The sequence below is a fragment of the Dermacentor andersoni genome, chromosome 9, assembly GCF_023375885.2.
Source record: "Dermacentor andersoni chromosome 9, qqDerAnde1_hic_scaffold, whole genome shotgun sequence".
NCBI classification, from domain to species: domain Eukaryota; kingdom Metazoa; phylum Arthropoda; class Arachnida; order Ixodida; family Ixodidae; genus Dermacentor; species Dermacentor andersoni.
Genome location: NC_092822.1, coordinates 31454534 through 31482516, shown reverse-complemented (window position 1 = coordinate 31482516; position 27983 = coordinate 31454534). Strand labels below are relative to the sequence as shown.

At 47.6% G+C, this 27983-nt stretch overlaps 3 protein-coding genes across 3 annotated transcripts; all 3 read right to left on the bottom strand.

The window, feature by feature from the left end:
- Window positions 1-501: 501 nt before the first annotated feature.
- On the bottom strand, window positions 502-8310 carry LOC126527395 (GILT-like protein 1). Its single transcript, XM_050175213.3, has 2 exons — window positions 8018-8310; window positions 502-1490 (listed from the first exon to the last, which is right to left on the bottom strand). Exons 1-2 carry the CDS (start codon window positions 8132-8134, stop codon window positions 906-908), a joined length of 702 nt encoding a protein of 233 aa, XP_050031170.2. The 5' UTR covers window positions 8135-8310; the 3' UTR covers window positions 502-905.
- A 1682-nt stretch (window positions 8311-9992) lies between these two features.
- LOC126527519 (GILT-like protein 1) lies at window positions 9993-18518 on the bottom strand. The gene is made up of 2 exons (XM_050175348.3): window positions 18357-18518; window positions 9993-12761 (listed from the first exon to the last, which is right to left on the bottom strand). The coding sequence occupies exons 1-2, from the start codon at window positions 18471-18473 to the stop codon at window positions 12177-12179; spliced, it is 702 nt and encodes a 233-aa protein (XP_050031305.2). The 5' UTR covers window positions 18474-18518; the 3' UTR covers window positions 9993-12176.
- Window positions 18519-22635: 4117 nt separating this feature from the next.
- On the bottom strand, window positions 22636-27566 carry LOC126527518 (GILT-like protein 1). Its single transcript, XM_050175347.3, has 2 exons — window positions 27216-27566; window positions 22636-24151 (listed from the first exon to the last, which is right to left on the bottom strand). Exons 1-2 carry the CDS (start codon window positions 27330-27332, stop codon window positions 23576-23578), a joined length of 693 nt encoding a protein of 230 aa, XP_050031304.2. The 5' UTR covers window positions 27333-27566; the 3' UTR covers window positions 22636-23575.
- Window positions 27567-27983: the final 417 nt, after the last annotated feature.

Here is a 27983-nt window from a genome sequence, read left to right as displayed (position 1 = left end):
CTTGTTAAACTCGATTCACTGCATTCGATTCGATTGAAACAAAAGACTAGCTCACGCGAAGAAAAGGAAAACATCTCGCAACTTTTGAGGACCCGTTGATTTGCTGCTGCTGTCTGCTTCGCCAAATTAAGTGGGACGTGACCGCATTATATCCGTGAAATTACACTGCAAGAAAACTACCAATATGTGCAGGAACTCTCTAAATAGCGCAAGGAAGTTCTAATGGTACTGATGGATCACATTACAAATCCGTACACAATCGAAGCGATCGTATAATTCAGTTATGCGCAATATTCCGGAACATAAACATGTCTTGCGGAAAGGTACCTCAGAATGAGGTGAAGAAGATTTGATGCGAAACCAATGCATCCAAACGGGCAAAAAATAAAACCGAACCTTAGCTTTCCAGAAAGCGAACATCAACAGAGCAGATAACATTCAGCCCCAAAGCACTAACACTAACGTATGCACTTGGCGTTTACACATGTAACACATTAGTAATGACGAAGCAGATCAAGAATTTTATTGTCCTCGCGTCGCCGAATTTTTCACTTCACTTTCCTCCTTCATGGCGCGACCGTTCTCTTTTCGACAGGGCGTACGAATTTAGCAGCTGGTTTACAGGCCTCGGTGCTCTGTCTCACAGGCGGTAATAGGGACGAAGCTTGCTTTGAAAAACGACCGGTCAATTTTTTTAGGCCCGTTTGCGATGTTACCCTAGTCTGAGCGAAAGGGTAGCAGAAGTTGGGGGGGGGGGGGGGAGCGGGGATGACGCACCGCCTGCCACTTTTGGGCAACTGTTACTGGAGACTGTCGGAGTTTGAGCGTCAATCGGAAGATGGGTGAGAATCGCAGAAGTTGGTGGTGAGGCTTTCGAGAGGGAGTTTGGACGTCGCAAGAAGTGTTCAGCGCCGGAACCAGCCCTTCCTCTTCTTCACCACGCACGGTTCCGGTATAGGCGGCTTGAAGTGCTTGCAGACGGTCTCCTTGAAGTGCTTCTGCAGCTTCTTCTGGTAGCGCTTGTTGAATCCACCGTCAATGACCACGCTGGGCACGTAGTTGATGGGCGGTCGCACGGACATCGTGCGCAAGCCCATCTTCTGCAAGAGAATCTTGCCCTGCGCCGACGAGGCGCAGCCGACGAGCTTGCTGCTCTCCATTTTGTACTCGTTGCTGCACTTCTGCACGTTCTTCTCGGGCTTCCAGCCCTTGAGCGTGCACGCTATGAACGGCAAGTGCTTGTCCGTGTCCGGGTACAGGGCGATGGCGCACGCGTGGATGATGCTCGCGTGGCACTCGGCCTGCCCGTGGCGGCAGGTGAAGGCTACGGTCGTGTTGGCCCCCTGCGACTCCTTCATGCGTGCGCGTCCGAACGGCACCATCTCGACGACCAGGTGCTTGCGCAGGAGCCCGTACACCGGCAACAGCTGCTTGTTGATGAACCACGAACTGTCCTTGCAGTATGGCTCGTACAAGACGGTCACATTCACCTATGGCAAAAAAGAAAGACGATAATCGAATGAAGTGGGCAGTGAAATGGCAATCGGTAGACCACGATTTCTTGAAGCGTACGGAAGCGAGAACACACGCTAATTATTTGACGTGGTGGGGCATGTATGTACGCATGTATGTATGTATGTATGTATGTATGTATGTATGTATGTATGTATGTGCGTATGTATGTATGTATGTATGTATGTATGTATGTATGTATGTATGTATGTATGTATGTATGTATGTATGTATGTATGTATGTATGCACGTACGTACGTATATATGTATGTATGTATGTATGTATGTAAAAATATATGTCGCTCTCATCACCATGATCAACCCGTCGATAACCACTGCAGGACGAAGACCTCTCCCAGCGATCTCCAATTGCTCCTGTATGTATGCATGCATGTATGCGTGTATACCGGGTATTTCAGGGAACACTTTCACAATTTTCGAATGTTGTCTGTGGCGCATAGCACAATTTTAGTTCATGACGTGGTCCACTCGAAGCGGTGGATACTACTTGCACTAAAGATTAATATGCATAACCCAGTAATCACAAATTTAACTCATTAATATTTTAACTAATTACCTTTTGGCTCTGTGCAATTTGCAAATTGTAGCCGTGCAGTTCACAAGGTGGATCCACTTGGAACAAATTCTCAGAATGACACCAGTTTGAAGATATTAATTCCTAAACTTTGCAAAAAACTGCATTGGCGTTCCAGTTACTTTCTTAACAGAAGGTATTTTGTGCACTCAAGCACAAAAGTAATTGGAATGCCCACGCATTTCTCCGCACAGTTCAGGAATTCCTATCTCGAAGCTGGTGTCATGCTGACAATTCATTCCAAGTGGATACGTCTTGCGAACTGCACGGCTAGAATTTGTATATTGCAATATGAGCCACACGGTAATTAGGTAAAAGGTTATGTAGTGAGTTTTGGTCAGTTAGTCGGTTATGCATATTCATTCATTTTTATTTCTGTGTGCGTGTGGAAGTAGTGTCCGCCTCTTCGAGTAGACGTCCTCATGAACTATAACTGAGCTATCTGCCACAGACAACCATTAATAATGTTTTGAAAGTGTTCCCTGAAACACCCCGTATACGTATGTATGCGTGCACGTACTTGTCGTGAACAAAAAGTAACGGACCTCTGCGAGCGCGTGGCATTGTGCCGAACTGCGTCACTGCTCCGCCTACTCCCTCCAAGCTTAAGCTCGTCTGGTGTCGAAAGGCACGCAGAGCGCATGCGCGTTACTCGCAGGCACGTCTGTTCGCTATTGCCTTGCCGTGCTCTAGCTTGACGAATTGTGTCCGAGCCCACAGGAGCTGCCACGTGCTGCGGCTAGCGCAGGATTGAGAACGGGATAGAGGATTAAAATCTGAGATCCGGGGTTTTACGTGGGAAAAACATGATTTGATTACGAGGCACGCCGTAGCGGAGCACTCAGGATTGATTTTTGACAACTCGGGGTTCTTAGAAACGCACCGGATGCATGGTACTCGGGCGGGTTTTTTTTTTTTTTTTTTTGGGGGGGGGGGAGGGGGAGGGGGTTTGCACTCCGCTCCCATCGGATTACGACCGCAGCGGCCTGGATGGAATAAATATCCCCAGACACACTTGAGCGAACAGTGGAGCTCTTGTCTGATAAGGAGAGCTGCAACTTCAAGGTGGTAGCAAGCCGTAGCTCTGCCATCTTGTGTAGGTCGGTCTATGTTCTTAATACGTTACGAGTAGGCTGGAATGTGGCTCCTAATACTTTGAATCAACTAAACCCTTTATCTACCTAGACTACAGCCACTCATTTCTCTGTACTCGGCAAGAAATTGATACAAATGCCACATAGCGCGTCTCTAAATTCACGGGCACACTAGCCGAAAACCGCTCGCGGCAAAACGTGCCATTCTTCACAAGGTCACACTTGCAAGCATCTGTGCCGCCGAGGCAGAAAACGCGACAGATTCGCTCTGAACTGGAATCACGGCGGTTGTGACCAGCGTGGCTGAGATAATACACACTTTTCGTTGGGCGTCGGCAGCAGCTCTGCGCACGCAGCAAACCCGCGGGAGGTGTCAGTGCGCATGCGCAGTATGCAGGAGCACGCACGGCATCTTGCGTGCGCCCGCAGCTTTTCAAAAGCTGCGTAGCGTCCGCTGCGGGCTCAGCGGCCTTTGCGGGACGTTCTCGCAGATTCTCGAGTGTCCACGAGAGCGCATTTTTCGATATCGCTCTTGCCGAAGATATGATTCCGGCTTGTGGTTTGGCTTCGTGGCGGCTGACATTGGCTACACAGTTTCAGAAGGTGGCATATGGCGACGCTGAGTAGCGCCCTACTGGTTCCTACGCATGCAAGTCAGCAAGCCCCTTGTGAGATTTTGCGTCCGGCCAACTATTGCCGTATCGTTCGCGCTTGCTACGCTACGCACGCACAACCTCGCGCCCTGCGCACGTGGGTGGTTTCGGACGCTGTAGGAGTTGAGGAGGACGTCGGGATGAAAACTCTGGGAGGTTTATTTACATTATTTACAGTGAGAGTCATTGAACAGTCTTAAAAGTCAGTACGGGCCGGCAGCAACTCGGGCGCTGCGGCCCGTCGCAAGAAGTTCGAAAGAGATGAATCCAGGAATGCTCTAGGAATGCTCTAGAAGGCTCTAGAATGCTCTTGCTGCTCCCGGTCTGCGTCTTTTAAGCCCTTCGGTGCCTCGAAGACACGTCACGTTCGGCCAATGGGAGAGCCCGCTCAGGTGACGCCATTTTCAGCCAATGGTAGGCGCCCGTGCGATGGGGTCACACCCGGCGAAGAGAGTCGCCGCTTGGTCCCCCTGCGGTCTTGCCTTGCTGACTTACAACTCGCCGTCACAATAGCCAGGTGGCGGCGACGGCGGACCAAGGCGGGCAGAATTTCTTGGTGTCTTACTTCTCCCTGCGGTCTTGCCTCGCTGGCTTGCAACGCGTCGGCACAATGGGCATATGGGGGCTACGCTGCCAGGCTTTCCCACTTTACTTGCAACAGTGCCGGGCTATCCCCTCGCTTTCTGGAAGAGTCAAACATTGAATAGCTCCACCGGCGGCGTACAAAGTCGGGGCCTTCAACTTGTTTGCACGTGCGCGCCTCTGGAATGTGGCATCCGTGTTTCTGCGCTCCTTACAGCTGTGGTGCGATTCGATGTGGTCTGGGGAACTCGAAGTAGGCTCAGGAAACGGCCCAATATCTAACAACGCCCAACAAAAACTGCCTAATTTCGTAGTTTCGCGCGGCGTTTCCCCACGTGAACGAACCGGCATGCGGCAAAAAATAGTTCGATACCTATCCGCTCCGCGGCAAGAATTGGCAACTCATGTGGCCGCGAAGAGAGAGGGCGTATGACGTAAAGATTGATTCATCCGTAGGCCCCCGTACAAGAATCGCACGTATCAATGAAGGTGCATACGATGACCACAATATAACCTGTTATCCACTACGTTAAGCTTTTGCAACTCTGAGGTACTGTGACCTTCCCAGAGAAGTAACAGGTTATATGGAGAAAGCTACAAACGTATACATATAACAACCTGCACATTCTCCATAAAAGTCACCCTGAAAGATATGCGGACACATGCCCATGGTGCGGAGCTACGCCAACCTTAGACCACATCTGATGGGCATGCACGGCATATACACAAAAGACAAGCACAGAAATTACGGATCATACACAATGGGAGGCGGCGCTGTGCAGCTCACAGGAAGAGGTCCAAAGGGCCATCATCCGACAAGCAAGACGGCGTGCGGAAGCCAGTGGGGCCCTTGTCTAGGGGCTCCAACCATTGAGCATTCTACTCTTCAATGAAGTTGTTCTATCTATCTATCTGTCTATCTATCTAAGCCTCTGTCACTGTGACCGTTGGAGCCAGATGGTAAAGTCAGTACCCTGTACTTGTCATCTCACAGATCCTGCCTAGGTTTCCTAAGCGTGCGTAATAATTTTTTCCTTCAGCTATGACCAAGAGCTTGCACATCTTTAGAGCACAAAAGCATATAATCAAGAACTTTGGAGGCAATGTATGCCTTTTATTCTAATGTCTTGAAGACAAGCTTCGAACTTATAGAAAGTGATGTTCTGTGCTTTCAATTCTGCACTGCCGTTTGGAAAGAGGCGGCAAAAATGAAGAGGGGGCGTCGTTTGACGCACCACTGCATGGCAACAAGCTAAAAGTCACTACGTTATCAGTGTTCGTCCTTGAGAGCGCCTGCGTTGAAAACGACGGACAGTTAAAAGCACGTTTTTTCTCCCTTTGAATATTGCTGTGAATAAGAACTAATTAAAAGCCTAAGCAATAATTGTTACAGAAACCACTGAATATGATTGTCAAAGTCACAATGACGAATTATGAATAACTGCGTCGTACACATCTCTCGATAACGACGCTTGACCCTGACAACACTAATCAATCGTCAAGGTGATTTGGTGCACGGAATAACGGCGCGAGGACGACGATGACGTCACAACGGCTGGGCTGGCGCGCTTTTTGTTTCTTCTGCTCCACTCGTTTGCTGCACGGAAGCCAGACGTATACTTTTCCGAGCATTCACTTTAAAATTGTGCAGGTTTCAGACAACCGGGACGGGGTGTTTGCGAGGGTGTGGTGAGCCGGGAAGACCAAACGGCGCATCTAGACAGGGGACGTGCATCGGACTTCGACGACTAGCGCGCTAGCAGAGAGAGAGAGAGAGAGAGTCCCTGCGTGCATGCGTGTGTGCTCCCTCAATGCACAGGACACGGGCGTTTTTGCATTTCCCGCCCATCGCAGTGGGGGAGAAATGACACCGCGTCCGGGAGTTGATCCCGCGACCTCGTGCTTAGCAGCGCAAAACCACAGCCGCTAAGCCGCCGCGGTAGGGAAAGTGATAGAGTGTAAGTGATAAGGTGATTTTATCTAACTATTCCCGCCATTCCAGTGTTAGGTGCATGAAAAAAAACCTGAATCTGCCAGATCTTTCATTACGCCGCAAACGTGCTCGTCTTTGCCTTTTTCACAAGGTTTATCACTCTAACCACGCGCTCAAGAGTCAACTTATCACCCCACCTTTCTACACTTCATCCCGTTCTGACCACAGATATAAAGTTGCCGTGCCATCCTCCGGAACGAACAAGTATCATGATTCCTTTTTTACCCACGCACAAGTGTCGACTGGAACCACCTTCCTGCTTCCATCACTCAGATCACAGATATATCTTCATTCAAAACAGCAGTCTGCCACGCTCTCGCTTAAAGTTGTCTGCTTACCATTGTCTCCATAATACATTGCTTTGTTATGCACTACTCCTTTCTGTAGTGCCTTAGGGCCTTGAAAGTATATATTAAATAAATAAATAAATAAATAAATAAATAAATAAATAAATAAATAAATAAATAAATAAATGCGTAAAACAAAACCCATGCACATGCATGCCGGCGAGTGATGCAAGACCCACATGCACAATGCGCAGGTCTCGACACCGATTGAGCTTTAGCGGAGATGAATTATTGAAGTACGGGATGATGCAGTTCGCCATGTAGTATGACTACAAGCTCCTGGGATCCGCTCATGCTGCTCACGACAGTGCGTATGATTGAATGGATGTACACCCAACGAGGGCAGCCCCTCATGGCTTGCTTTTGACACGCGAAGCGTTTCCAATCCGTACCTGCCTTCGAACTTGCACTGCATGCAAAGTTGTACTATAAATACCAGAATTTCGTAACATGCGGTCGACTAAAATTGCTTACGGGCCGCGGGACCTCAAAAAACGTTGAATTTCCGAGCCGCCTATAACACAGTAGCCAACAAAACTGTACATCGCGATGACATTCGCCTATGCCATTAGAGGCTGGAAATGCGAATGCCAGGATACGCTGTGATGGCTGTAGAGATATTCAGATTCTTTTCTTAGATCCCGTGGTCCCGTAAAATTTCGAGGTCGACCGTCCACAAACCCCAACCGCCTTCATAGTCACCAACTGTGGGTGGGGCGCACGCACGTACGTGCTGGTTGGTGACGGGAAAGGCCGACCCGACACGTGTCGACGCCTCTGTCACAATGTACCGACGCCGAGCTCTCCGGCGACCATCGGCAGATTGTCCGCGACGGTACAGTGTGGCAGAGGCGCCGACACGAAGGTAACAAAACGCTGTAGCCGACAAGTTGGCAGACCGAAATCGGTGTCGGGTCGGCCTAGTGCGAGTGAGCCTCAAGCGAACACTTTCGCCAAGTATGCGATAGAAGTAGCAGGCAGAGCGATATGGCTGCCGTTCGCAATCCCGCAGTCCCCAGCAAACGAGGTACTACGGGCCCTGAAAGTTCTGGCTTATATATAAGTGGAAGGGGGGAAACGCTTGCCCCTAAGTGAACGATGTCTGTGCGAGCATCGGGAACGCACAATGTATCTCCCGAGACGCGATTCCTCCACTCGCGAGAACACGTGATCTGGCGCTGCCGTCAATGCGGCAAAGCTTTTGCGCGCTCTGCCTCGTACGAGGTGTCCGTGGCGCCCACCTTCTGCGCAGCGGGTGGGAAGAGGCCCACGGCTGGTTCCGGCTGGGTCTGGCCAAGACACGGGCTGCTGCAGGCGAGTAGGCCCAGCAGCAGGAAGCACAGCGAGAGGGGCCGCATGGCCGAAATCTTGAGGCGATGGCGACGCGAGGACACCCAATGCCCCGACGCCGGTCGGACGGACGGGGCCTCGGGTCTACCGGTGGAATGCCGTTCGGGCTAGACGAGAATTTTGTGGTGGCGCGCGCATCGCGTGAAATGCGCCGATTGTGGCCGTACGACTCTTCCTCGTCTTCTTCATTTTGCCGAAAACAACCGAAGACTTTCAATGTTACATTAAGCTGAAGATTACCAAGCAGGGTACAATAGTAGAGCAGGATGTTTCTAACTTATTAGGACGAAGTTTTCGCTTTCGCTGAATTGACATTTCGTTTTAATGATTTCTTTTTCCGTGTACAATATATTTTGCTCTCCCGAGGAAGGATTAGCTCTGGCCTAACTGTGATTCCACCTGTTCAAATAAATGTAAAACGCCAAAATTCTTTTTTTTCAAGATAACCTCTGGGACGACTTTTGTGAAGTTTGTTTCCCTCTAGAGAGAAAGCTGAAGTCTAGTGACCGCTGGAAGCGGAATTTAGATTTAGGGCCTGAATCGCACTTTTCATTGTGATACAAATTATATGGACACTCCAGGCGCCTTTCTGCCGTCGCCGTCGCCGTGAGGTTCCGTGTGAGTGAAAGCGTGTGAGTGGGAGGGTGAGTCGGCGAACGCGGTTCAACCTCGCGTTCTCTAGCGAGGAAGGCGGCCCGGATGCGTGCCCTCTCCAGTCGCGCGCGAGGCGAAGGAGGTCAGGCGTTCTTCTCCGGCGGCTGCTTGGGCGCCTCGATGTCCTCCTCGTCCGCCACTCGGTACAGAGTGGAGACAACCACGGCGTCTACTACGCGCTGGCCACGCGACTCGCGGACGCCATAGTGGACGCTTTGGCGGAAGCCGTAGGGACGCGTTGCCGGCACTTGTGCGTCTTGGAAGCGATCTGCGACGTGGCCAAGGTGCGCGCCGGCGCAGGCCTCATCTTCAAAGCGATCTGCGATGTTTGCAGAGTGCGCGTAGTGCCGGTAGCTTCGTATGCGCTGTGCTTTCGCAGTTTCGTACGCGTTGAAGCGAGAGATGCATTCGCTTGCTGCTGCCGCGATTCCTCACTCCAGAATTTTGTCAGCGAGTTTCCGCGCTCATCGAGCGAGGTGTGTTCATGTTTACCTGTGCGCATGACAACGTGCTTGTTAATTTAGTTAGAACCCGTTGGCGGGCGCGTTGGTTTGTATCCATGATAGAATGTGTAAGCGCGACGGAACGAAGACGTAGAAAGACGCAGACATGCAAGGACAGCGGTGTCTCTGTGTGTCTGTTTCTTTCCATGTCCTGGTTGAGTCACGCTTATACATTCCATCATTGTTAATTTATTTAGTAAGCGAATGTTTACAAGTTTATACGACCGATAAAACTACTATCTTTACTTGGTACAGCTACATAATAATTTGCTATCGCAATCGGAACTTCGCCTTTACGGCGCAACTACGAATTCTTTTTTCGAGAATACCAAAAATTGGTAAGTTTGAAAAGAATAGAAGCACGAAGTATACAAACTCGTAACCCTGCACCAAGAAGAGATATTAAAGTTCTGTAAACAGTGACAGTTAGAATGTCCAAAGTGGACAAATTTGGAATGTTATTTACATCTTTTGTGAAATTATTACATTGTTGGCAAAGGTTCTGCAAAGTATTACTCGCATGTTAATGGCGTACGTACAAGCAATGTACAATACATCAATTTTGCCGCTATAGATTTAGAATTAGGCGTAATTTACAGAATTGTGTAGTTGTTTCCATTGCCCAGTTACAAAGTTTTACACATGACAGTTTCGTTTTCTGAAAATTTGCAATTTTCAGCAATCTTTATTAAACGAATGGAAGCTTAAAACAAGAATCCGTTTAAACTCACATTAGATTCTAACTTTTTTCTTTTAAATCCAAGAAACCTCATCATATTTGGTGCAGTACTTGCTATAAAAATGATTTATCCTTTTCCATGTATTTAGATAGGTACCTGGTGCAGAATTCTACCTGCCTCTTAAATGTGGAATTAAAATGATGCTGCGGCCGACAAAAATATGTTGTCACGCAAGATATTTCAGGATTGCATATGCTTGGTTTCAATAAACGTCCATAATTAAAAAAGAAAGAACGAAGGGTATCGGTTTTTCAGCAGATGCGTTTAGCGTAGAATGACCCCCTCGCCCTCTGCCTCCCTTTCCAATAGTGTCCTTTTTTCGCGCAACGTTTCTTTTACTCGTACCATTCTGACTGTTGCTGCCGATTTGATTCGATGTTTTTTTATAATTTTGAACTCTCTAGTTAAGTTCTGTCCCGAGGCAGCTAGAGCTCTCACCACTCAACCGCCTTTACAGCAGTGCCAGATTTTGTCGCTGTCACGCAATCTGCCCTCTTACGTCTCTACCAATTCCAAAAAAAAAAAAAGCGCTGACGCAGCCACTTTGCGGATAACCGGAAAGCATCACAAAGTTGATATCCCTGTATCTTCCGACCTCGTAGGTGAAGGGCCTTCTTCACCTGCTTATCGCCTACTTCGATATTGTTTTATTTTGGCGACCGTTCCAAAGGAAACACTTCGCTTGCGACACATCGCATATACTTGTTTGCCATGCGCCTCCAAATCCCCAGGTGGTCTCTACACCTCTCAACATACGAGCGCGAAGTTATTAGGCATGGAATCGATAAAATGCTTACAAACGGCAATATTTAGCCATCTTCGAGGCCGTGCACTTCTCCTGTTGCCTTAGTTAAAGAGAACACCAGTCGGTGTATTTGCAAAGATTATAGACAGTTAAACAAGGTCCCTGAGAAAGATGTATATTCCCTTCGACGCGTATGCAACGCTCAAGTGCGTCCATTTCTGCCCGTTTTTCTCTCGCTGTGAACTGATGAGTGCAAAATCCTGATTTTTTTTCTTCCACTGTTTATCGTCATATCACGACAATTTTCTACTTCGGCACAGCGGACACACCGCGTCATCTGTAGGAAAACATCTCAGCGCTCGGTTTGCGCTCTTCGTAGATACAGAGAGGTAAGTTCAAGATGGCCTGTTTTGCCTCGTGTATCATTTTACAGAGACTTATAACATACAGGAAACGGTGCCAAAGTCAAAGACTGCAGCTGCACTTGCAACATGGATCGCAAAGAGCTAATGCAGTATAAGAAGCCTAACAGGTAGAATGAGCGTTAACTGAATAACAAAATTAAACCATGCAGTATTAAGGATTCAAAAGCATAATAATACGTGAACGTGTTATACCTGCGATCTTATACTTCAAGAAGACTACTGCCATGTACTAAAACTGCCTCTCTAGCACAAGAAATTTCTAATAATACTAAAAGACGACATTCTAAATGGTAGAAGTCGTATAAGATAGTTTTGAGCAAATTCAGGAAGATAAAAAGCCTTATCGGGAAGTACCTGAGAACGAATATAGAGATTCGCTACGAAATCAATACAACCGATCGGATGAGGACGAGAACTACTCCTGATACGCATATTGGCTAACACAAACAAGGCCGAAAACAGTCACCATCAAAGTACCAACACACAGCCACGTCTCAACGCACAAACAGATCAAGTACACCATAGCGTGTACACTTCGCATTTAAACTGGTCACACTTGTACTAACGGGGTAGGCGCTGCATTTTGGGTCCTCGCATCGCTTAAAACACCTCCACGCCGCTGAATTTCTTTCACTTTGCTTTCAACATTACCGCGAGACGGTCTCTTTTCGACAGGGCATCCAAATATTTTAGCCGGTTCACTGGTCTCGATGTTGACTCTCAAAAGCGGTTAACGGGTCGAATATTTTCTTCCGAACACAATCAGTCAGTTTCTAGAGTCCCGTTTGTATATGTTAATTTGGTTTGAGCGATAAAGGCAACGTTGAAAGGAGGGGCGTATGGTCTCTCACAATGGGGCCGCCGTTCTCAGGCAGTATCGGAATTTAAAACGTCAAGCAGAACATTAGGGGAGAGCAGAACCTGGCGGTTGATTGGGTTGAGGTGGTGGGAGAGGGGTGGGTGGGAGGGGGAGCAAGAAGCGCTCAAAACCAGAACCACCCTCTACGTTTCTTGACTAGGCAAGGCTCCGGTACAGGTGGCTTGAAGTGCTTGCAGACGGTCGCCTTGATGACCTCCTGCAGCTCCTTCTGGTAGCGCTTGTTGAAGCCGCCGTCGATGACCACGCTGGGCACGCGATTGATGGGCGGTTGCACGGACATTGTGCGCCGGCCCATCTTCTGCAGGAGAATCCTGCCCTGCTCCGACGAGGCGCAGCCGAGGATCCTGCTGCTCTCTAATTTGTGCTCGTTGCTGCACTTTTGCGCGTTCTTCTCGGGCTTCCACGACATCAGCGTGCACGATATGAACGGCAAGTGCTTGTCCGGGTCCGGGTACAGGGCGATGGCGCACGCGTGAATCATGCTCGCCTGGCACTCGGCCTGCCCGTGGCGGCAGGTGAAGGACACGGTGGTGTTGGCAACCTGCGGTTCCTTGATGTGCGTGCCACCGAACGGCACCATGTCGACGACGAGGTGTTTGCGCAGAAGCCTGTACATGGGCACGAGCTGCTTGTTGATGAACCACGAGCTTTCCTTGGAGTATGGTTCGTACAGGACGGTCAGGTTCACCTGCGGTGAAAAAAAAAGAAACAGTACTGGGACTGAGTGAACTAGAGCCCAGCCTGGTTGCATCTTCTCGAAACGCAATACAGTAGGACGCGTTTTTATGAAGGGTACGCAAGCGAAGGGAATTCCCGCGCCTGAAACGATGTGATATACCCATACGCCGTGGCATACTTGTAAAAGGCTCCCACCTCACAGTAGTGTTTGCCAACTTGGCGTTGTGGCAGGCACGTATTATTTTATCTTGACCAGGGAATCTCGTGGCTCGCTCTAGTGGCTGAATACATTTAGATGTGCTAGAGTTCTCAATTGTATTCTCATTTTTTCCGATGAAACGTAATGGAGTGACCGCATCTCGAGGAGTTACTCTAGTTTTGCATCAAGTCGTCAGGTGAGCGTGAAGATTTTGGTAGTGTAGCGACTTCCTGCTCAGGTAGTGTTCGAATAGACTGAGTGCCATGACATAAGGAGTCACTGCAGTCTTGACCTCGCAAATCTGAATCAACGAAAAATGTGGAAATAGAGCGTACCTGATTGGTTGAAGATGTGTTTTGAAGAAATAAAGCGTTCAATGCCTTCGGAAATGTCTTCGAGTTGAACATGACAGACCCGAAACATTTGACGACTTCGTTCCGCAAATTTTATGCGGGCTAACTGCATGTCACCTCTTTCGTGTCACCCAGGCATGATATTTAGCAGGTTTCTGAGCTCTGTTAGGTTGATGGGCATGTCATTTTCACTTGACGCTCAAATAATAACACGTGCCATGTTACCCTCTGCATCATATCTTAGAGCGCGTATGATTCTCTAAAACACGCTGATCTACGCTGGGCCAATTATTTAGGTCCGTCTTGCAGATGCGACTCTATACACTCTATACAAGCTGGGAAACCGGGTTCGAAATCAACCTTGCGGGCCAACTATGGTCACTCGGCATGTGACACCTGGAGCGTGCTGCTCTTCAACGAACCTCTTTCGCGTCAACTTGGGCGACTTATGAGCCGCTGCCCATGTGTCACTCTTCAATGAAACTCTTTGACGTGGATATGGGTTCCTGGATATGTGCCGGCTGGCTCGGGGACGCTCTTCCATGAACCTCTTCGAAGTTAGCTTGGGTCATTGTGTATGTTCCACTGCATATGTCCTGCTCTTTAACAAACTTATTTCACACCAACGTGAGTCGCTAGGTATTTGCCAATGGGTATGTACCGCTCTTGAACGGCAAAAGAAAAAGAAAGTTTCTTTTTTTAATTGTCAATTTGGTGGGTGGAACTGAACCCATATAATATATGTTCGGACAATCGTGCCTGCATGTGTAATCAGATGACGAAGCGCATCGAGCTAAAATCGCTAGAAAGAAACCCGGCAGCGTCCGTGCCTCGTATAAGACGCGTTTCGGCCATTGCAATATGGTCTGTGTGCTGTATTACTTCCATGGCCGATATCGCGTCAACGTCGACATTCATCGAGAGATGGATTCTGGCAGAATTTTGTTTTTTTACTGCGTTCGCTATATCTCCGGGATCGGTCTTTTTTTTTTTTTTTACTAATTTGTTAACAGCTCCCTTAGCAATAGCTGGAACGCCATGCATAGTCAAAAATAGACACGGGCGTCATCCACTCAGGCAGATCATAAATATGTCTACGGGCGTGTCTTCACTGGGAAAATCACGTTGGTGGCGTACGTTAACCCAGGATGGTTGCTGGCTTTACCCATTAAAGTGGCTGAGATATCGGTTTACGCGCGTGAGATGACGGCTCAAAGTAAGCGCGTAGTTGCTATACTAAGTCCAAGGACAGGCGCAAGCGTCAAGCACCGAAGCGGCTTAGATGTGGGCCCACGCATGGGAGGTCAAGGCTTAATGCATATTCAAATGCAGCGCGTAAGCATATTCAGGATAGACGCACGCATTACCCATTAAGGCGCACGAGATATGTCGAGCAACGCGCCCATAACGTATATACGTAGACGCGACGTTATGGCTTACGTATACATGCGTAAACGCTCTTCCTCATATGCACCGGCAGCAATGGGTGACGACCAGATAGCGTTACGGCTATTTCAGCTTCCTACAGGATGGGCCTACGGCAGCCGCTTGGGCTATGGCGGAAACAAGACGCTGTACTGCTGAGCAACCGACGCGAGCTTGTTTCGTGGCTTACTTTTGGTACTGGACTTAACCTTACAGCGCAAACACTTGAGACGAACCACAAAACGAAGACACGACACACACTGGCGCTGACTAACAACTTCTTTATTACTTCGTCGTCGATGCATATATAAACCCTAGGCCACACAACCACATACCACATAAAAAGACAAGGCGATAATTGCATCAGTGACACATCTTTGTCCCTGCGCCCACCTGAATTCGAATTCCTACGTTTGCGTATGCGATAAGTTGGCAGATCTCAGCAATCTAATCTGTGCGCCTGCGCGGTTGTGTGGCCTAGGGGTTTAAATATGCATCGATGACGAAGTAACAGAGAAGTTGTTAGTCAGTGCCAGTGTGTGTCACGTCTTCCTTTTGTGGTTCGTCTTCGGTGTTTTCGCTGTAAGTTTAGGTTCAGAATTATGTGCCAACTAAGCCCAAATGAAGTTTTACTGAAATTACTTTTGGTAATTGCAAAGCATTTCCCGATTTACTGCGGCGTTCAAACTCATGCAGCTTGCGTACTATACTCCGTTCCACACATAGCAGTGAACGCCGTGGGAGGTGCGCAGGAAGTTCGGCGAAGAAAAGTTATCCCGCGCGTTCCATCCGTGCTTCACTGCGCAACAACACCGGTCGCTCGCGCGCCATGATGCACGTGAGCCTCTTCGCAACGGGTTGCAAATAAAAAACCCGAAAGGAAAAAAAAATATGGGGTTTTACGTGCCAAAACCACTTTCTGATTATGAGGCACGCCGTAGTGGAGGACTCCGGAGATTTGGACCACCTGGGGTTCTTTAACGTGCACCTAAATCTAAGTACACGGGTGTTCTCGCATTTCACCCCCATCGAAATGCGGCCGCGGTGGCCGGGATTCGATCCCGCGACCTGGTGTTCAGCAGCCCAACACCATAGCCACTGAGCAACCACGGCGGGTCAACAAAAATAAGGATGATATAAAAACAAGGCATTAGCAGCCGTGTGCAACAGTGTGTTTGTTTATAAGGATTAAGGCTTGTTTCCTTCAATATTGAGTCAATATAAACAAAAGCTGCGCACAAGTTCGGTAAAAAACATAAAACTATATCCAAGTGCAAGCAACGCCACTGCAAGTCTTTCCAGCTTCCACAGCGTTGACTGCTATGTATGGAATGGAGTCTAATACTGTATTGACCAGAATATTTTAACGCGACAGCGTTAATAGCTCCGTGTCGCAGAAAAACGCGGTGTCGGCGTCGTAGACGGCGTTGGCGTCCTGTGAGCGAAAACTGCCGAATGTGTTTAGGTATATGTATATGCAACGCCTTGCTACTTGATTTCTTTTTTTTTTTTATGGAGGCGAAATGCGAAAACACCCGTGTACTTAGATTTAGGTGCACGTTAAAGATCCCCAGGTGGTCGAAATTTCCGGAGTCCTCCACTACGGCGTGCCGCATAATCAGAAAGTGGTTTTGACACGTAAAACCTCATAATTTAAATTAATTTTTGATTTTTTTTCTTTATTGCCTCGCTTGACACAGAGTTTACGGGCTCAGAAGAACAGAACAACAAGATCATAGTGTACGGAGAACCGTGAGCTGTTTGCTGACTACAAGTCCTCAGTGTTTCGTCATGTGCAACAACATTCACAGTCTTGGAACCCACTTCGGAACATACGCCTGCACCTTCTGAACTTCGACAAAATGGGACACAGATTCGCAATAATATTCGCGAACAAGTCTAACATCGATAGCTGCGTTGTGTACAGGAGTCCCAGTTCGTCATATACTGTGCAAGCCCGGGAGCATGACAATATCAAAAGGCACACCATCGTCGTTTTCGACCGTGAGATAATGGATTTCATGCGGACTTAACGGGAACACCTTTTTCAAAGTTCTCTGTAAGATGCCCCAGAAAAACACCTCAGTCCAGCAATCTAAAAACACATAGTTACACTGGAAGTATAGCGCGGAAAGGACCACCGACAAAGACAATACAGGAAAAGCGCTATGTCTTGTCTTTGTCAATCGTCCTTCCCGCGCTATACCATGTATTACCAACCGGCCCAAGACTATACTCTTCTAAAAACGCATGCTCAATTGTCTCTGGTTTTTTGCATAATAACCAATGAGTACCCCACGGGACAAATAAACCCCCATCTTCTAACCATGTTTTTAACAGATAAGGTTCCTGTGTGCAGCCTAAAAAAATATGGTTTTAACCCCTGGCGCGGCGAGCATCTTTTTAAAGCGTTTCAGCCTTGCTACATTACATGCCGTATATGCGGGTTGTATTGCCTCACCACTCTACCACTAAAGTTGCTCATACCACGTCTTACATTCTTGACAAAGTTATTCCTCCGAATTTTGACAACGGCAGTCCACTAATAAGTATCACGAAAGAAAACACCGACAGCGAATGCCTTTGATGTTAAATCTCCTCAGACTGAAATATTAGAAGTGCGAAACAGCAACAGAATCCTCAAAATGATGCAGTTTTTCTGGTGCGGCTGTGCACTATCTCAGGGATCGGCCCACGCAAGAGGCCGCGTTCCTACCAGAAAGCTGACTTTCGTGCACAGCATTCCCCGCCGGCGTTTCCCGGTACACATTACGGCTACATAAGCTGCAGTTGCCGGGAAGCGTGAGAAGCAGTCAGCGATCTTACCGCCGTATTCATAAATGTAACTTGACTTCAAGCTCATGCTTGACTTGATTTAAATGACGCCTGGCATTAACGTGCCCAAAGACGCTCACTGCGTTTCCTTCGGCACGTTCCCGATAGGCGTCACTTAGATCAAGTCAAGCACGAGCTTCAACTTAAGTTGCATTTCTGAATACGGAGGTTAGAATGCCATCGGGCGTTGCAGTCTTAAAGGCGAACCTTAAGCATACTCCAATTTCTTTTTATGCTCGAGCCCTCCTTTAGAGCAGGCGTGCACATAACTTCGTGCCTAGTCAGCATCTGTCACTGTGGCTCGTGCCGGTACGACGGGTTCGGTGACGCGACAGCTTAAGTCGAGCGAGCACTTGTGGCAAACATGCGCAGTGAGAGTAGACTTAGCACTACCGGTACCGTTCTTGTTTCCCTATACTCTCCGGCAACAAGATGGCTGTCGGCTACAAGCGCTGTAAATTTTACTCCATGTAAGCGGAACGTGGAAACGCTTGCCTCGAGATGCTCGGTGACTAGAGGGAATACTGAACCTGTTTCCTGTCCTACAAGACGCGGCTCCTCCACTCCATATACAGGATAGGTGATCTGGCTCTGCTCTCAGTAGAACACGTTGTGGGGCTAGTTGGCGCATAGCACAGGAAGTAACACAGACAGAGGACGACGGGACAAGTGGCTTGTCCTGTCTGTGTTCCTCCCTGTGTGCCGGCACTATTGGGGCTTCATCTATTGTCTGCGCTCAGTGCGCAAGACTTGTGCCCACTCAGCCTCTTTGGGAGGTCCTCGCAGCGCCCACCTTCTTTACAGCGGATGGTAAGAGGGCCGTGACTGGTTCCGACTGGGCCTGGCCAAGACACGGGCTGCAGGCGAGCAAGCTCAGCAGCAGGCTGCACAGCAAACACACGCCCCCCATTGCCAAATTTTGGGCGACGGCGATGCGAGTACTCCTAATGCCCCGTCGCCGGCCCACCGGATTGCGCCTCGGGTCCGCCGGTGGAATGCCGCTTGAGTTATGATGATGATAACCATCATTTATATGCTATGCCACTTACCCACGACAAGGGATGGGCCAAGGAGCGGGTGATAAAGTTAAATTGGAATAAGCATAAACGAACGCATAAAAGGCAATAAAAAGGAAAACAAAAGTGATAAACAGAAGAAAAACATGCTGAATTGCTTGAAGGTGAATGAGCCTAAACTCGGAATTTACATGGGAAATTCCAAGAAAGGATACGTAGGATAGTATTATATTAAAAATATAATCTTATTGCGTTGCAAATCGTATTGGACGTTGTAATGCAAATGTCGCTTTGGCTGAATCCAAGAGCCGAGGCCCGAATGAAGAGTAGAACTGTGGAGGTCAATAGAAGTCCAAGCTCGCGAAACAGAACCTTGAGAAACACTCCTTTTTTCTTGCGCGAACTGACTATAAAACAGGAAAAAGGATCAACTGTCCGCGGTTCATTACAGAAGCGACATCCGCAATGCTACTCGATAAACCAAACACCTGTAATACGTCACGTTTATCAAACCAACTCTGAAATATGTGAGGATAGTGTGGTTTTCATTCACAAGCAGCACCATTTCGATACTTGAGAGCGTACCAGTGTTTATCTTTAACTGTTGCAAGCGAACCGATTCACCTACCGAGCTTCGGCATCGCGTGGGGCTAATTACACTGCGCGACATAGCAGCGATACATCGCATCAAGCTCTTTTATCAATTGCTGAACGCTCACTTCAGTACCAACGTCATACCTTTCGTTAACGTAAAGAAAGAAGGAGAATGTGCACCAGAGCACCCTTCAATCTACAAAGAATATTTCTGTGATAGCAATACGTTTCCTCCTTATTTGTCTTTTTTTTACCTCAAGTAATGAATTAATGGAACGTGCTCGACCAATTTTATTAACAGCAGTCAATACTTAAAAAATTTGTAGAGAAAGCTGAGTAATGTATAATGCATGCGCTCCCGCCAATGTGAAAAAAAAAGTTTTTGTGGGCCGTTATATTCTGAGCGGTCTTATTTATGGCATTTTTACGTATTTCCTCCCTCATAAATCGAGCGCACTGCTTCCATATCTATTGCGTCTGTATCGTACACCCTCTCCTGTACAAATCGCGCCTGTAGGATTGACAGTATGCCTAAATAATAAATAAATAACAGCGAGGGAGCTGCGACACACCAGCCCTGTGCAAATAAATATTGACCAGCGGAACGGGCTGTCGCCATCTTGTAAATTCAACTTCAAGTTGCCGTGATAGACGCCATTAAAATTTCTTGATGAACAGCTGATGCCGGGAGTCGGAATTTGTACCTTGCTAAGGCAAGAGAGTCTGCCATGTTGTTTACTGTGTTCCTCAGTGACCCGGTTACCCAAAGTAGGTTGTCTGCTTGTAAATGTGCAGAGACGAGCGAATGAAACGCTCGCAGCATAATTGAGTCCGCTGTGCCAGTAAGCCCTGGACACACAGATTGGGAGTCTGTTAAAATAGCGAATGTCGACACATATGCTGGCAGCCACCGCATGGCGATGGTCATTAATTCGACGTCAAGTATAGGTCTAAACTTAGGACAGTGAAGGTGAAGCAAGGTTGCGGAGAAAATATGACCACGCCTGTCCTCTCGTAACGCACGAAAGCGTGATTAGCAATTGTATATTTAATGCGGAGATACCTTATGTAGTCTTCTAAAAGACCCATATCAATAACTTCCCAGTATTAACTAAGCATTTTTTTTAACAACATATCAAGGAAGTGAACGTGGAGAGGTGCTGGAGAGGTTAACTGAGGGACAGCGCTACGTATGCATACGTTTAATGTTGTTAATTACGCTTGCTCAAAAAAAGTACCAGTGGCAGCGTCTAATTGTGACCGCTGAAGCTCAAGAAATCCATAAGATTCGCTAATAAGCCATACTTTACTCTTCTGGGAGGATATTCAATTACTTTTCTTTACAATTACGGAATCTATCTGCTGAAGTGTGTAAGCGCTATTCACCGAACAGCGTAATATTTGCCACAAACTGAAGAAGTGCCAGGCAATCTCGCAGCGTTTCTCTTTCTATTACAGCAAATAAATTATTTGCTCCAGAAATGTACGCGGCGAGGTTATTTTAGTTAAAAGCACGAGTTCCAGCTCTGGCTCCGTTCACATCCTCGCGGTACAACGCTTAGCGTTTGACTAGCTGCTGGATGCCCACTCTCAAACATCAATCACTGATATATTAGAAAAACGCTACAGAAAAGCTTACTGATGCTTACGCTCCAGTTCCATCACTAACGTTTATGGTATGCGGCGAGGTTTTTTTTTACGGCGCTCGGTGTTCGCAAGGCAAGGAGACTGAACGCGCAGTACGGTGCTCGTGGTCTCTTTTATTTACGCGTTATATAACGTGACCCGCGTTTAATTAAACGCAGCCTCAAGCTCGAACAGACACCTCTGCGTTTCGTTATCAAAGCGAAGGAATGCGCTGAGCTGCACTAAGCGGTCTGGCTTCACGGGACGGGCATGTTTACCTTGGCTCCTGCATCGCATAAATCCCAGTCATGTTTAACTCCCGCCGCGCCACAGATCGCTGCTGCAAAGTTAAATATAGATCCCTACTTTCACGACTGCCGTCGTTTCTCCATACTCAAGAAAAGGACGTTGCAAATTGCATTACGACAGCTTGGATTGTCAGCCGATGCTGAAACTTCCTGTTTCATTTTTCTTTCTTCTTGTAATTCAAATGCTGTATTGCGAGCAAATCGAGAACAAGGATAAAGCAGGAGCCAACGTTTCGACAAGTGGACATAACTTCTTCGAAGCACTGGAAGTCCACCTGTCGAAACGTTGGCTCCTGCTATCACCTGGTTCCCTCTTGGCTCACCGTCTTGAATTTCCATCTCCCGCCTTCTCCCCTCTTTTCCCTCAATGTTGTATTGTGTTTAATACGTAGATACCTTAGAGTTTATTTTCCTTGTGGCATAAATTTTGATTCACGCAATCAAATACCCAGCATTTCTTTTGTTGAAATCATATTCCTCGAAATTAGTATTTTTAGTTTTATTTTTTTCAGCCACTGCACCGCCAGATTCATGGCCGATCCCCCAGAGTGGGCTACATCAGATCATTGAGAAACAACAACAGCCATTAGGCTCTCCCGTTTGTGGTTTGTTCCGGATGGCTTACTTGCTGGAACACTCCCATGGAACGCGTGAAAATCGCCACAGAGAAATCACTTCGCGAATCCCACCGATTTCTTTTGTTCTTGTTTTTGTTTCCAAGTGATGGCTCATATCCCCTACGGGTGTTTGGCGGGTGATGTTGCAATGGTTTCAATGCTATTATAACCATTGTGGGATCTTCACCCACTTTTAGGTCTGAATGTGAAGTGAGAAATTTTTGCGGGGGTTCTGTAGCTGTTTAATATTTTGCTCGATCGCAGTCCACTTCAATATTCAATATTCGCGTGGGAAAGCTGGCGTTTAACGATCCTGAGCGATATAATTCAGCCAGTTCTGTAGGAAGACCACCTCGTATAACGTAACGTCAAGTTAGGTTAAGCTGCGCCCAAGCTATGCTCGTTTCTTTTTAAACGGGTCATCATTGAGGATAACAAGAACCAGAAGTCTGAAGTGATCAAGCCTATTAGGTTTTCTAGGTGCTGTACCTCGGTGGTGGTGGCGGCTCTGCCTCCCACCTAGCTGCGACAGAGATTACAGGAGTAATAACCTTCTTTGTGGTCTATTCAAACTTGAAGGTAATATATTCTAGCTCTTTTGACGCGCTGCGCCGTGCAGTTTAAATTTATCAAATAAATATTAGGGGGAGACGTTGGGAACGTGTGCCTCCTACTACATCGTCTCACTTGTGCATGGGCGAATGCGCTATAGAATTGGTAATTGCTCGAAAAGTAAAGGGTGTTTAACACACACAAAAAAAAATATTAAACTGCGATTGAGGTTTCTTTCGCACAGGGATGATTAGGTACAAGGTAAGCGCCTGAACTTTCTTGTCGTTTATCAGAAATTACTGCTTCAAGATCCAAGAATCGTTTTTTTTTTTCCAATATAAAAACACAGGTATTAGATTATACAGGAGAGAGTCCAAATCCGAAGCATGTACCTAGACCTTCAGCAGGGATTAGACAAGGAACTAGTATGCATAACAAACAGTATAACAAATACTATAACGAACATATCTGAACAACAAAAGCACTCCATAAAGTAATAAATATTCGAAAACATAAGACGGAAACGTATTATACTTATGAATTTATACTGGAGTAAAACTACTCATGCATACAGAAATTGTCTAAGAAGCGCAAATCATAAATCCATACACAATCGGAGCAGTAGGATACATGGGCCAAATTCTGGAAGATAAATATGCCTTAGGTAAGGGTACCTCAGGACCAGGTGATGCATTTTCGTTGCGATACTAATGCATCCAAACGGACGACATGCCAAAACGAATCATGCGGCACAAATAAACGGAAACCAACAAAGCAGAAAACATTGAGGATCCAAGCACCAACGATAGCTTGTACACATGGCTGGTCATCGGGACCGACGCCCAACACCACGCTGGTAACGCTGTGATAACCAGCGGGCAGATGGAGAATTTTATTTTCCTCGCGTCGCCTACAAATAGTTACGTTGGGGAATTTCGGTCACTTCGCTTTCGCCATCACCGCTAGATGGTTCCCTAGTCTTGATTCTCAGTCCCAGAGGAGGTAGGAGAGTCGAATAGTGTTTTCTAAATACGATCTATCAATTTATGAGTGCCAGTTGTATATGTTACCGCAGTCGTTGCACCAGGGCTAACAAGGTAGAGGAAGGACGTACCGTCTGTGACTTTTTGGGAACCGCTTCGAAATAGTACAATGTTTTAGAACCTAAACCAAAAGGTGGGAGGCTCCGTATGTTCTGTATTGCGTCGTTATTCGATTTCACTTCTGAATATGGGAGGAGAGCCAATTTCAGTGGCGGGATGGGATCGAGTGCGAAGAGGGTCGGTCGCAAAGCAGTGTTCAACGGCTGAACCACCCCTTGACCACGCACGGCTTCGGGAAGGGAGGCTTGAAGTGCTCGCAGACGGCCTCCTTGAACTTCCTCTGCAGCTTCTTCTGGTAGCGCTTTTGGAACTCGCCGTCGATGAGAACGCTGGGCACGCTGTTCATTGGCGGCCGCACCTTCGTCGTGCGCCAGCCCATCTTCTGCAGGAGAATCTTGCCCAGCGGCGACTCGACGCAGTCGGATATCTTGCTGCTCTCAAGTTTGTGCTCGTTGCTGCACGTTCGCACGTTCTTCTCGGGCTTCGGCTCCTTGAGCGTGCACGCAATGAACGGCAAGTGCATGTCCGTGTCCGGGTAGAGGTCGATGGCACACGCGTGAATCATGCTCGCGTGGCACTCGGCCTGCCCGTGGCGGCAGGTGAAGGACACGGTCGTGTCGGCCCCCTGCGGTTCCTTCATGCGCGCGAGTCCGAACGGCACCATCTCGACGACCAGGTACTTGCGCAAAAGCCCGTACACTGGAAACAGCTGGTTGGTGATGAACCACGAACTGTCCTTGCAGTACGGTTCGTACATGACGGTCACGTTCACCTGCGAATGCAATATAGTCTTTCGTTTGCTGCTACTGTTTTATTTTAAGCGGACGAAAACAATGAAAATGTGCGCGCGGACAGAAGTGTACAACAGCTCTTTAATTTTTGTTGTGCTTACGCGGTATTATTTTGCTAACGATTTTAAGGTACTTGTTTTGAAACATGTAACATTAGAACAGTACAATGACAGCACAACAGAACACTTCGTTAAACTACGTCGTCATACTGATCATGGTAACAAAAGACGCGAATATTAATGTCCCAAGTCTTTTTCATCAAAGTGGCGGTGACCTTCTCGGTATTCCTTTCAAAAGAAGAATGAATAAAAAAAGTAGAAAATGGTGTGTGACTCCAGAGACCAACATACAGGGTGTCCCAGCCAACATTATCCCGAGTTTAAAAATATGCCGATGAACTCTAAGGCGACGTGACCAAATGCGTGTTGCTGACTTTCGTATGTAGTAGGCCACACTATATTCTGTATTCTGCTTAATTGAGTAATTGGTCAATATTAATTAACCAACTTCTGAAGCAACGAAGTTAGACAAAACATCCAATTAGAATGTTGCAGAGCGGTTTTAAGAACGCCTGATTAAACAGTTTCTAACTTTCTATCTATTAAGTGTTAGTCTTTTTACCCGCTTGCGAAATACAAAAATATACCGCGTCACATGCCGGCTTGAGCACCGTGACGGCAGCTCTCCCAACGCCCAGCACAAACGAACGTGGCATTTAGCCGGGTGTCTGCTAATCTCGGTAAACTTTTACGAGTGTGCAAATCACTTGAACAGCCATCAAACCATCATTCTGCCGTATATGTTGGACACGGTTTGTTGTTCTTCTGTGTGGCCGTTGGCCAATTCTGGCCTATTGCACATCAGATGACGCAACCATCCACAACTACAACCGCCGCGCGTCTTAGGTTATGTCCGACTTAACGCTTCCCGCCAGAAAAAGGTTAAACGACTAGTCAGCCACACACCGCACATTTTGCTGCACTTTAGGAGCCTGTGCCTGGCCCAACATTTAAGTGCCTTCCAACGTCCTCGCGAACAGGCTATCTTCGCGCTTACACCCCACGCCCGTAAGCCACGAGAGTAATATAGCTGTGGTTACGACACCCTATTAGTTTAACTCTGCGCAACCATTATAGCTTTCGTTCAACCCTGAACTATTTTCTTTTCTTCCTTAATACAGAGCAAGATTAGTACCCCGCCAAAGAAGGTGGAAGGTCTGACCATTACTACTATAATAAGATGAACTTATGGTAACATCCATCACCACACACTATCTTGGCGCTATCTGGCAGAAGCATGCAGAGGCTTGTTTCCTGGCATTGATGCAGGGGAGGGAACACTATCTCAAGTCAGGGACGAGACACCCGCTCACAAAGTAACTCCAGCGCCAAACAACGCCAACTTTGGCAACGCGCGTACGCATACGTCATTATGTCCTAAACCTTGCATCATGCAGCCGGAGCACTGAATGATTTTTCTCTGTTCTGGAAAGAACTTTAAAGGTTGCATCCACTTTCGGGGGCGTTGTAGAAGGTAGCCAAGAACTAGCAACTTGTAAAAAAGCGGCTAGCAACTTTCTTTTTCTTTTTTTGAAACTGCCAGATGTTCTAGGCAGTCCTGGTTAGTTTGCGATCAACATGACAAACGGCCCAGATGACGGGACAAGGGTTGTAGCAACAAGATAGACACTCCATCATTGCGGTTCGTATATATTCCTGTCCCGTCAACTCTGCGGTTCACCATGCATCTTGCGAATGGCATAAGTTCTGTAATAACAGAAAGCACAGCACAACGTTCGCTGGAGAATGTCCGTTATGAAGGGCTACGGATTGGGGCCACACTGACGTGAAGCAAACTTATAAGTGCTGTTTCATCGCGAGATTAAGAACTGCGATGGCCATAAACAATAATGAGCCATGGTGTGTAGAGGGTGTCTCACGTAACTATAGCCGAACTTTTAAATTAAAATGTGACCTTAGGCGCACGGTGTGAGTGCTATATCGTCTGCAGACGTCTTGAGTCAGACGAATGTTTGAATCGAGATCAGTCAGGCTTATTAAGTTTATTGATGCAAAATTTTTAATAGTTGTGTTAGGACATAGATAGTATATTCAAAGTTATGAAACGTGCTCACAAACTCCAAATAGCCTTTTTTATTTTTTACGTGGTCCATTTTGTGGTCACCTAAGAAACCCCACTAAGAATTTAAAAAATGACGTAGGTGTGCTCTTGCGTGTATGGATGACAGTGCTCGCAGTCGGGGTAACTATTACTGATGAGCAAACACCGCAGGTGATATAATTGTATATTTTACCAGTTTTATTTTATTAGCTTGATTCAAGTTAGTTGGAACACCCTGTATATACACAAATACAGGCGTGGCCGTCAAGGATAGGCGCGGGCGTCACCTATTGAAGCGCATATCAATCTACGTGCGTGAGGCCAAGGCTCAAAAGTCCGTAGGTGCTCCTCTATAGCCAAGTATACAAGCGGACGGAAAACACACACAAGCGAATGAGTTTGCGACATAAGCACTGGAGGTATATTTGCGTCTGACATCGTCCAAGAAATCAGCCTCAACATAGTTCAGTAGGTCAATCAAATTGCCGTGCGCCCTCCTGGCCAGCCCTGCTTTCCCATATAGAGCAGGTGTATGTAACCTCGACCCCAGCCATCATCGGTAGGCGCTACCGACATGGGGACGTCACCTTTCGTGACGTGATAGCTAAATGGCAATTGAACACTGATGGCAAGCGTGCTGTAAGAGCTGGCCGAGCGCTATTGCTGACTTTCGTTTTTCCCGCATTATCCGGCTAAAGATGGTTGTGGGATAGAGGCGTTGAAAACCTCCGGATTATACGTGCGGAACGCGGTAGTACTTTTTTCCCCGAGTGGACCGGGTGGCTGCAAGGGACATCCTGAGCACGCTACGCAACCTACAAGATAATGATTCCTCCAGTCGCTAGGACACGTGATCTGGCGCTGCCATCGATACGGTAAGGCTTGTTCGCGCTCTGCCGTAGGCGAGGTGTTCGTAGCACCCACCTTCTGCACAGGATTACCGTAGAGGCCCACGGCAGTTTCCGGCTTGGTCTGGGCGAGGCACGGGCTGCGTGCCAGCAGGCCCAGCAGCAGCAGGCAGCACAGCGAAACGGCCCCCATGGCCGAATCTTGGTCGACGGCGACGCGAGGAGTACCAGGGCCCCGACGCCGGCTCGACGAGACCTCGGGTCTAACGGTGGTACGCCGCTTGGCTTAGGCGGGAATTTTGCCACGCATGGCCATCGCGTGGATAGCGCCGATGAGGATGATGAAGCCTCAATCAATGGCACAAAGGCTGCGGTGGTGCGCTTCGTCATCGTCATCTTCGTGTCGGTAATCAAATAAAAAATTGACTCGCCATCCCGGCCCTGCGAAAGCGGATGTCCAGCGAAGCTGTTGAAAACCGCCACTACAACTGCTGAGGGGTGTATGCAATGCTCTTTTGGTTTAGATTAATGGTAATTTAGAATAATCGTAGTATTGGGAGTAATTGTAATTTGAACAGCACGCCACTCATAACGGGGCTGCAATAACGTTGAAATCTATTGCTAGACTGGTTCTTTTATATACGAAAGGCTAGTGACGTCACTCCTCAAGCTGCCATTGTCGCGGCAGCGTGCGAGACGGTAGTCGTTACCGGTTGACGTATGCGGGGAGCGCTACGTGCTTCGCATTGTTGTCGGAAGCGCCTTATCATCGGTTACGTGTTTCGGAAGCTTGTTTTGTGCTTGTTCTTTATTGAAATGTATGCTGTTCTGTATGTTGTATGCG